General features: G+C 34.0%; 1 protein-coding gene across 2 annotated transcripts in view; it reads left to right on the top strand.

Annotated features, from left to right (window-relative positions):
* Positions 1-12,089, top strand: part of LOC126297390 (vesicle-associated membrane protein 2) — a 166,907-nt gene that overhangs the window by 134,420 nt on the left and 20,398 nt on the right. For both annotated transcript variants that reach the window (XM_049988130.1, XM_049988131.1), the window contains 2 exons: positions 2,150-2,228; positions 5,602-5,681. In XM_049988130.1, the coding sequence (XP_049844087.1) occupies positions 2,150-2,228; positions 5,602-5,681 (159 nt within the window). The remainder of the gene's footprint in view (positions 1-2,149; positions 2,229-5,601; positions 5,682-12,089) is intronic.

Genomic DNA, 12,089 nt, shown 5'->3' with positions numbered 1-12,089 from the left:
GTGGGTGAACATCATTGACTATACCATTGTCCCACACAACCACTATCAGTGTCTGCTGAAATTTCTCGATGTGGTACCAGTTGTCACCGGATGCCAATTCCAGGGGTATCAATGACAATAACACCTCAGATCTATCTGAAGAACTTCATTTGTTAGTTTCTTATTAATTAGTGTGACAATGCAGGATATTTTGCTCCTTGTACTGAAGTTCTTTTCTTGGAAAGATGGTCTGACACCTCATTACCATGGATTCAATATCTTATTCACTGGAGAGTTACTTCTTTTCTAGCCATTAACAATGAACTCCATAGTTAACACTTCCACCATAACTCAAATTATCAGATATTTTGATGTCACTGAGCTGATGTGGAATTATTGACAACATTGGTACACAAACTTGAACAAGCAGGCATTATCCCCCTACAACTGCAGTTACACCTCTTTCTATTAAGGCCATCTGTTCAAACACAGAGCCAGTCATCTAATGAGTTACAGGTTGTTATTGAGTGTATAGAGATGGTTCTTAACATATCCAGTCTTATATCATGTTTTCTTGTGAAATTTTACATTTTAATTGAATTTAGTGATGATTTCAATGTATTTAAGCCAAGAAAATGCCAGCATCATGTTTTATTTTTCTGGCTGTGGTCAATAATCAGGTCTTATATCACCTATTCTGTAAACAAATGCTTGTTGTGTTTTCAAGTGTCATGGATGCAGTAAATATAATGACAGAAAGTAAAAGTGCTACACCATGAAACACCAGTATAATATTTATCAAACATGGTGGGGGTGCAGTTCATTAAAGGATCTGGAAAAGAGAGCCAGTGAGAACATGCAAATGGTAGAATGATATTCTAGAGAAAAATGATCACTCAATTAATGGGGAAAACTTCTAAAAAATTTCAAATAGATTGAACTGTCAGCTTGGAGGATTTTATTCTGAGCATTGAGTATGCAGACCTAGAAGAAGTGGACTATAATAAGTTTCTGTGAACAGATGGGGACAAGTTTCTGTCATGGAAAAACCATGATAAGATCTGCTCAAACGTGAGCACAAATATACATTTTAATGAAGAAAAGGTCCTATACAGAGGATACAGAAACCTTGCTAAAATGTACTACGAACTTATCTTCCCACACATATTGCACTGTGTATCAATATGGAAAGCAGCAGATTATACACATATTCAGAGAGTTTTAATACTTCAAAAGAAAGCCATCAGATGCATAGTGAAACTTTAAAATATTAACTGTACACTGGTTATATTATTGTGATAAAATGCTCCTTTTCATGGTAAATTGTATACCACCTCTAAACAGAAATCTGGATCAAATTACCATACCTGCAGTAAAAGGTTGATAATGACTGGTAGGGGCCCTAAATGCAGGAAACTTATTTTATAACAGACTACCACTTAGCATAAAGAGCATAGAGGAATGGATCACCTTCAAAAGGAAACTGAAGGAGCATCTCATCTCTAGATACTAGTATAAGATGAAGCAATACTTTCAGGTGAATTCATTGAACAAAAGTAAACTGAATATTGGGAATAGTGTAAATACTTATTCTTTTTGTGGAAACCAGCTTCCTGAAGAAAGAAGAAAGGAAGACCAATTGTAGACTGTAGAACTGACAGTACAGAAAAATGAAACATATAAACAATGTAGAAAACTGTGACTTAGTGCAAAAGTACATATTTAACACCATTGTGATTTGTCCCAAAAATGAAGCATTCAGGCCAACATTATCTTTAAGTTCAGGTCATGTAAACTACTTAAAGTGTTTTAAACTCTGCTCTTGCACTTTCCAAGCACCTTTATTCATACAAAGTTAACCTCACCTGTTTTAAATGAGTTGATGTGAACTTGGCTCTCTGCACTCATAACAATGTTTTGAGTGGCAATCAAAATGTTAAATTTTGACACAAGGACATTCACAATAAATATGTAAATAATCATCTGAAGATTGTGCAATAGCTAGTAATTAGCACTTAATGTGGAGTCAATAATTTATTTAAATGATCACCAAATATCAAAAATTAATATTATCTCCTTAATTAAGTTACAGCATTGTTGGAAAAATGTAATATGAATTACTGTTTTATTAGAAATGTGTGCTAATAATTATGATTTTTTGTGCCTACAGGTTGTTGACATCATGAAAACTAATGTCGAGAAAGTACTTGAACGAGATCAGAAACTATCAGAACTTGATGATCGAGCAGGTATGTCATATGAAATAAACTTTTGTTGTTGTAGAAAATTAAGTTCTACTAAAGTTGGAAAACTCGAAACCTTATCATATATTTGGACCTTATTTTAAAAATTATGTCACAAGCTCAAGTGTTCAATTAAAGGTGTAAAATATTGTTTCCTATTTTCTTCATATTTTTGTCATGCAGCACACATTAGCAATTACACTTACAAACATACAGCATGTTTTTTTAGCTTTCCTCTTACATGTGTTCTAAACAGAGAGAATCTATAAACTTTTTCTACAGACTTTAGTAAAAAGTTGGATGAGGTACTAGTAAATGACAGAAGATTTTCAAAAGATTATTTGGAATTTCTGTGATTTGATATTCCTCAGTTCTAAATGTAGTGATACATGTTTTACACAGACACTGTGAGGCTTTAATGGTAGGGAGAGGGAGTTTTTCTTCTAATATGGATCAGCAAAATGTTCATCACACAATAAATGAATAAAAAAATTTGAAAGTTATCATTACCTTTAAGTGTTTGTTCTTCCAAAAATGAAATATATGGAAACTGCAATAACATAACAACACTGAAATGACCATTCACTTATTATTATTTATGAGCACTGGCAGTACCTTACTGTACTTTACAGTTTTGATTAATATAATCAAGAAATGTTGTGTTGCTTATGAGAACAACAGAGGACTCAAAACACCTTAATTATGTGGCGTGAAGAACAATGGTGATATCAAGATGATATTTTAGTCAGATTTTTTTGTCTTACAAAGAATATTTTTATTTCTGTGAAAACTGCAAGTAAAGTTTATGTATTAAGCGGCAGTATTGCTTTGAAACAATAAATAAGTTTTGTGAGAGTGTCATACATCAGGTTGAAAAAACTGCAGAGACAACCTGTCTTGAATGCACAGCGGGAGCAAATTTCTAGGACCGCTGAGTTCACATTTTGTTCTCATTACCATATATCATAGCTTTTTAATTACTTATAAAAAGTTGAGCAAAACCAACACATGAATCTATAAAATTATTGGTGATGTTCTATGTTTGTTGAAATTTGGTCTCTGACTGTGCTAATTCTCTATAATTGCTTCATATCTGTTCATTATTACTCACTATTGACTAACTTGATTATTATACATGTCTTAAGCTTTCTTTTTTATTTAAATTCTGGGGATATAAACTGACTAGTATTTTGTAATACTAGTCAACGACTATTGCTTTGTTAATCCTTCTGAATATTTATTCCGTGGTGCAAGCATGTGCTTTACAAAAGTTCCTAAACATACCCTATCCAGTAGCAGAAAGAGAAAAGATAAACAATAAGCAAAAGTACTGTATGTTGCAAGAGAAGTTAGAAATCAACTTGTCACTTGTGTGCATTAATGTAACACATAAAAGAAATAATGTTAGGAAAATATTATACATCAAATGTTAGATGAATGGATGATGGTCACAATGAAGGCCCTGTATAAGATGTGGGAAATATTGAACAGTCATTAAAAATAGATGAAAACTATTAAATAACCTTAAAAATATTAAATTTTGGCATTTAGTTGAGTTGAATTTTTGTAACATGTATGTATAAAATGAAACATATCAGAAAATTCTGCACTGAAATCAAAGAACATCATACGTTAGTGTTGTGATTAACTTATGGGACTGTGTTCCAATCCCAATTTGGTGATAATCGTTGAAGTTTTGCGGAATCCTCTGAAATAATTTCGAGTCAATTCTTGGTTAGCACTTTGAGTGAATCACGTCCAGTATTTCCTCATTCTTCACCAACTGTAAGAGAATCATATTTAATTACTTTTTTGTAAGTGGGAGTCTTACAAAATATAAAGAATATCTTGCAGACAGATAAAAGCTAAAAGATATGTTTGAATGAGGGCCACTCTGGAAGCTGTAGGAAAGCAGTGCAAATTTTGATGATCTTCAATGTTATTTTAGCATTTTCTTTAAGTCCTTTCTTGCATATTTCATACATGCTTTCCTCCTCCAAAATCATTTAGCAAGAATACCATGATTTGCTTCCTTGGGAAGGTTTTTGAGAAATAGTTACATTATTAACGGACCTTTTTCGTGAGTTATCAGCTCTTTGGTTTGAGTATTTAATAGCATTAAAAATCTCCAGTCATAATTTTTTTTTCAATAATATCTGAGGCATTTTAAAGCATAACTCAGTTCTGAAGGTCTACAGTTTGTGTTTTTTCAGCATACGTTTTCTTTAGTTTTCCCCTCATTAAATGAGGTCAAACGGACAGTTACAGTTACTGCCCTGTCTTAACAGTATTACTGTGACTGTATGTCTTTTTGCAGCAAATAAAGTGTAATACCAAGACTACATGGGATGTCTTGATATCCCACTGATATGTGAGGTAAGTGACGTATCACTAAATAGAATGAGATGAACTGTTTTGTTTACTGCTAAGCGAGACACTGAAGCAAGTGTAAGCTGCAAAAACATGAACTGTACTCCCTGATAATAGAGTTCTGCTCTGAAATGTGTAACATATTACTGATTTAGTAAACAACAGTGACAGTACATGCTTTAGTATAATCAGAACCAAAACCTAAAACTAATACTTCATTGGTAAACATTTTCCACATCCACAGAATCAGAATGACCATGGAACCAGTTGCATTGTTTCACACACATTTCATGTGAGGGAAAAAGACAAGAAACAAGATCTAAAATGTAAAGTAGATACAGAGTTGTTTGGCTTTGAGACACTTGAGGAATTGCTTGTGGTTTTGCCATGCTGTCTGCAGATGAGTTGCCATGGTGGACCAAGATTTCATGCAGACTTGTGTTTTGTAGCTTCTCTTCTACTACTTTGAAAATTTTAGTAAGATTTACAGCAGAAGTTCAATTTTTCAGTGACTGCTGTTGTGTGACTGAGGTGACTTTCATTTTTGAAATTGCTTTTGTGTTTGAACTCATTGAACATGTGGGAGACCATGGTCATAAAAGCAGAAGGATCATCAAGTGTCAACTACATTGAATGTGTGACCTCCATTGACACTCTCTGTAATATAAACTTATATTATTTTACAGAGATATTCCCTTTCAGTTTAGTGGGTGATCACAGTAGTTATAAATTTACACCTTATTCAGTACTTTTGATACAGTTGTGTTTCCTTAATATAATTGAGATCAGAAATAAGAGGGTCATTGCATTACTGTTTGAAGGATTTGACAGAAGTAGACATAACTGAAACATATTTCTATTTGTAATGGGAAAAAAAGAAAAGAATTATTAAAACTCATATTTCTGTGAATGTATTACTAGTGTTGGTGATTCTTGCATCAGTTTAGACATAATGATACTTCCATTTTTGTGAAGAAGTACACATCATTTTCTTGTCTCTCCACTGTAGATGCCCTCCAGCAAGGAGCCTCACAATTTGAACAACAAGCAGGAAAGCTGAAGAGGAAGTTTTGGTTGCAAAATCTCAAAGTGAGTAAATTTTATTTTGATAGTTATTTAGAGTTTACCTTTCCTACTGCAAATACTGAAGCTAAGTGTATATAACTGGCATTTACTTTTGTATGAAGGGAAGTTACAGAATTGTAGCTTGTTGATGGAACTGTTATCTAAGGCACTCCATTTCAAATTCAGTCTTGCATGAAATTACAAAACCTACCCTTCTGGGTATGATAGGGTACTGATTGAAATATCAAAGTTGTGTGCTATACAGAAAGTCATGAATTCTGCTACAATAAAAGCTCACATATTTCCAAACAGACTTGAATGTGCTATAATGATGGCTGTTTATAAAATAGAGATGAAGATGGTACATCTCTCACTGATCTGTTTTTTCTTTGACTGTTTTTGTAGAATTTTTTAAGTTCAGGTTTATCTCAACATTATACAAACCAGCTCACTGACTCCTTTGTTCTTGGGCTTTCATTCAGAATACTCTACAGAACAGTCACAAACAGTTTGAAAAGTTTGTGAGAGTGTTGCTGAGAAATAATTGTTAAGAAGAAAATTCAGCATTTGGCTCTGTTTCAGAGTGAATTAACATTCAAGTTAGCCAATCAGGCTGTCACACATGCAAATTCAAGTGGTCCGCCAGATACAATTGGTGTCAGTTGTTCTTGTAGTGTAAGTGATAGCACATAAGACTACTCAGCCTTTGGCTTGAGTCTGTCCCAGGACCAATCTTTGTATCTCTCTCTTGTTCAGTCTTAGGAAACTAAACAAAGGACATATTCAGTGGCAGCATCTCTGTCAGACCACTTTAATTTGCATGCACAACTGCTCGATTGGCTATCTTCAATGCTAATTAACTCATTAAAGGTGCAGTATATTGAATTTTTTCTGTAACATTCATTTCTCAGCACACCCTACCCTGCAACACTCTTAGAAACTTTTGAGGTGGTTTCTGACAACCCTGTATGTAGAGGAAGTTATGTTCAGTCTTGTAAATGAAATTCTATATGAATTATGTGCAAAAGATGTTCTGTTAGAAATTTCTGTTTGTCTGAAAAGTGGTCTTCCCACTGGATCCACAACACATTACTGCAGATCCTGTTATATTATGGTACCAATGACAGCTAATTCCTTCAGTTATACTTTCATCTATATAAGAGTAAGCAGAATCAGCCTAACAGATGCAAATACAGTTCTGGGTTCAGATTGAGTAACAGCAAATGTGGGGAGTCTTGCAACTACATTGCTTGATCCTCCACCAATTGCACACATTTAGAGGTTATACAACTGCATTGTGAGTTACTTATTTGGAAAGAAGTAGTAGCAGAAAAAAATTTATTTATCTTTGAGATGTGTCACTAGCTGAGAAACACAAAGCCTTGTGGTTGATATTACCATCTTTTTGAGGTTGCATGTTTTTATAAATCCATTTACAAATACTAATATTTAAGTCATTTTTTGAAAAAAAAGTGCTTATTATGCAGTTGACTTTACACAGTACTTTTTGTCAAAATCAAGAAGACTGACTGTGACAATACCTGCACTGCCTTTTTAAGACAGACATAGTACAATTTCCACAAAAGATTAAAACAAAGGGTGAGTACATATGGTATCAATATCAATATAAAAGACAGGAATTATAGACAAGAGTTTTCCATGATTTTCAATGAAGTTGTTGAGGTTAATTGATGGCTTTGAAATAAGTTTCTACTTCTGTGGGTGGAATTTTGGAGGCACAAAATGTTCCTCGTTGTTCTAAAACCTCAACAAGAATTTTTGGGAAACAAACTTTCACATTTGGTGCTCTTCTTAATTAACATGTTTTCTTACTAATATTATTCATTTTTGGATTCAGAAATATAATGGCTACAAAATAGAAATGTTGTAATTTTGGAAAGATTACCATTACTGGTACATTCTAAAATTTGAATATTGTGGAATATTTATGGCAACAATAACTTTTAATAAAGATATTTGCTAAGTTACACAATTTTGAAAGAAGACAAAAGGTTCTTTTCAAAGAAGGAACTGAGAGATTTTTACGAGGTATGTTATTCCTCAAACAAATAATTAGTAGTAACTTACTTGCATGTTTAAAAGAACTGACCTTGTTTGGTGATCTACTCCTGTCCAGTTCTTTGACATTAGATGTATTAGGTATAGATGCATTACCTGTAAGTGTCATATGAAAATCTGTGCCAGACCAGGACTCAAACACAGATTTCCCACTTATCGAGAATGATCATCTTAGACACTTCAGATATACCTACATGCTCTCTGAACTGTCTCTAACCTCCACATGTCACATTGTCTACATTCTTATCCCATAGCTCACTATACTGACCACATAGCGCTCACCAATGTTATTAACTGGGTTCGTGCGCCAGGGAGAATGAGACCCATCCAGCCATACAACTATAACAAATTGGCTCTTGATTCCTCATAATTTCTTCTTCTTCATGCTCAAACCCAGTTAGTAATGCTGGTGAGCATTAGGTGATGAATATAGTGGTGTATGGCATAAAGATGTAGAAAATGTGATATATGGAGGTTTGGGTTGGTCCAGGGAGTGTGCACGGATAGCCAAACTGCTTAAAGTGACCACCTGTAGTAAGGGAAAAATCTGGGTTTCAGTCTCAGTATGGCACAAATTTTCATGTGTCACTCATAGTTAGTACCTCTATACCTAATACAGCTAATGTTGAAGAATTACCAGTCAGTGAATAAATTTCAAATTAATTAGTAAGAAGGTCAAAATTTTGTGAATATGTGATAAAGTAGAATCTAAATTTTTGAATATTTTTCAAAATTTTGTGAATATGTAATTAAGTAGAATCTAAATTTTTGAATATTTTTGTAAATAGAATGTTTGTACACAAACTAGTTATACCATTGCCATGGGTCAAATCTGTTATATCCTGGACAATAAGGAATAAAAACTTTAAGGCTTATAACCATATTACGTAACACACCCTATCAATTTCACATAAGAAATATTTGTTGCTTTTAATACTAGAATGAAGTTAAACAAACTACAGGACTTATATAATATGCACAGATTTATATATGGTTATTTTTAAACCTTTTTGTAACATTTTCAGGGCACATTTATTTTATAACTAACACATTTGAAATTATTACATTGCAGTCTCAGTGGCTGATATTAGACTACTTCATTCTTTGGTGTACAGTAATGATTGTGGTTGTCAATGTCATACAACTTAATGTACTACCTGTAAGTGTCATATGAGATCTGTGTAAACCAGGATTCAAACCCAGAGTTCACACTTAGCATGGATAGTTACCTTAAACACTTTGGCTATATCAGCATGCTCCGTGGACCGATCCAAACCCCAACGTGTCACATTGTCTACTTTCTTATGCCATAATTCACTATATTTGTCACATAATGCTCACCCACATTATTAACTGGGTTCCTGTACCATGGAGAATGGGACCAATCCAGCCATACGACAGAAACAAGCTTGGTCTTGAATTTACATGTAAGGTCCAGACAAAAATAAAACAAAGAACAGATGAACAGGTATACAAATGAGTAAAATTGATCTCAAAACCATATCTCATATAGTTTGACACAGATAATAATAATCTAGGAGTATACGAAATGGACAGAAGACTAACTGTAACTTCTACATAACATTTCTTCATAATCATGTAGCTAATCAGTCAGTACGGGATGAGAATATTAATCAACCACTAGAGAAACTAAGTTAAGAAAATATAAGCTAAATAGCTGTTTCCAATTTAATTTGCCCTCTGTTTAATTTTACAATTTAATAGGGCATAATGACTTAGAAAAATGGTGCAAGTAAAGCAATTTTTTGTAGTTATAACATAAATGAACTGTGGGAGTGATCTGTGTTATGGGCAATTAGATATTTACAGGGGCTTCTTTATATAACTCTGAACATTTATGCTCATGAGTCTGTATATATGTTACTTTTATCTAAAACAATACAAATATTTTTCATATGAATGAAATTCACAGTGAAGGTGAAGAAATAGTCTAAGCAGTGACATAAACAAAGGCTGAGTTCATAGAATTGGCATGTGCAGTGACAGAATTCAATTCACTTATAGCCCGCATAGCTAAACAATGCTTGGTATGAAACAGCATACTCAGTAGATGGAAACACCACAAGCAAATTAGATAGTCATTTGGCAACAGTCATGATAGAATAACTGAATTTAAGATAAATAACTTAATCATTCAATTGTTATTGAGCAGTATTAATCCAAAAAAATGCTTGAGCTGTTAGCAGCTGTTACCATTATTTTCATCAGGAGTGAAGTTTGTGACTGCTGGGATTGGCATAGTGCTCTCTTAATATCATTGAAAATACAAGATTTAGAAGTTTGCAGAGGTGGCCCAAATTTATGCATTCATGGAAGGTTAGATAGGCAGCAAAGGCAACTCTTGTGGGCTACAAAGCAAGGTGATCATGGAGAGTCAGAGGCTGGAGGGTCACCATCAATACTCTCAGTTAGTACATCACTAATTTAGTTTTGCATTTCAGAAGATGCAGAATGATGGTAAACTGCTTTTCTTAGATGTGATGCAACAGCAGAAGGTTGGTAGCTGTGATCCCATAGTGCTGAGGAAATCACCATACACCAAGCATTAATAGAACAAAAATAGCATTAACATGTTGTCTACAAAAGAATTGTCTTGAATGCACCTGTACATAGGGTTGAAATTATTTATGATAAAATAATATGTCCTGTCAAAATGTATTCACTTGATACATGCATTCCAGGAAAATACTACAGCAAGAAAAATGTTGCAGATTTTATAAGTTACAGACAGAAAGAATTATTTGTGACTCAGTGAAAGAGGCCAGGCCAACAGTATTGCTTGATTCTGTGGTGCAACAACCAATGGTGCAGAACATGTATCTCAGAGGAAACAAGGAAAGTCAGAAAGTCAGGTCTCAAAGAGCTCACTGTGCATGATATTTCCTGTGAATATGACATTATTTATGTGGGACGAAGTAGACCTACTTACATGGTCTTTCAGTGCCCATTCCACATTTAATAAAAGCCACTGGACATTAAAATTGTAGCATCAAGAAGGATGGGAAATAATGATATTTTACTTACTGTGCATATTCAGTAAAGTAGAAATAATGTGGAATTAAATTTCTACCATATTAGGTTCATAAAAGGTGCAAAATGCAGTGCATAATGCTGCCACATCTTGCAGCAACAGTGACTTGAACCCAGTTAGGCATTAAACTGAACTAAAACTGAATGACAGATACAGGTATATCATTCCATGCTACTTCAACTCTATACTATGATTCAACAATTTTAGTGACTGATGAGTGGTGGTGTGCTAGTCTCTGAGCAGCCCCTGATGAGGTTTTTTCAGTGGGTAGGTGGTTTGGAGAGGGAGCTAGCCAGGACAATAATCCGATACCTTCTATATTGAACTAGATTGGAGCAGCAATGGCAACATGCTGCCATGTCATATTCCAAGGCACTACATACCATCACACCAGGAGCTGGGCCCATATGACATGTTAACTCAGCAAGGTTGAGTGCAGTGCACAACAGAGAAGGTTATGTGCAATGAAATGCAAAATCATGGCTTGCAGATAATTGAAAACTTATATTGTGTACTTCTATTGCTTACATGAGAGCTGTTGGGTACACATAAAGCATAGGTCACATAAAAACTGTAGAAAGTACCTAACATGATTGGGTGCTATGTGCTTGATGACAACATTTTGTTGGAAAATACAAGTAATATTTTTCTTAGCTACATGATAAATATCACTGAAGTAACAATTGAGGAAGGATGACTGCAAATATGAACTACTTTTTTAGATTGTATTATGTGCACTGGTAATTCCATAGGTTCATATGAGGAGTCGCATGATGAGGTACAACATACCATAAAAACAAAACATGTCTACAAAATATGCTAAGTTTACATTGATATGCTATTCACTTTCGTAAAGTATGTTCCTTTTATAGTGTAGCAAAATCAGGTGAGTATATCCTCTGAGATTGTTGTTGTATGTAGCTTATTACAGTAATTGTGAATGCTGCTGAACCATCAAATAGTGGAAACTCTATATGTGTTAACACAGAAACACTCATATTACTTTTTATGCTGGGAAATGTAATACCATACTCATCCTGAAGTCCAGATCTGTTGATAAAGTAGCCACTAATAATTTTAATAAACTAATAATGCTTTCTAAAAATGGAACTGCTTTAGCTGATAGTTGTTAATGTAGTAACCTCTATAGTTTTGTGTTTTAAGCAGTGTTATGTCTACCTCATGTGTATTCTGCATTGTTCTATCTGAAAGTTTCTTTCTTCTCCAACCTGGTACCTAATCACTCTGCATCTCAGAAAAGCTTGAAAATCTGTAACAATTTCTCTTGTAGCATGTTTAAC

The sequence above is a fragment of the Schistocerca gregaria genome, chromosome X, assembly GCF_023897955.1.
Source record: "Schistocerca gregaria isolate iqSchGreg1 chromosome X, iqSchGreg1.2, whole genome shotgun sequence".
Lineage (NCBI taxonomy): Eukaryota > Metazoa > Arthropoda > Insecta > Orthoptera > Acrididae > Schistocerca > Schistocerca gregaria.
This window is presented reverse-complemented; position numbering and strand designations above follow the sequence as displayed.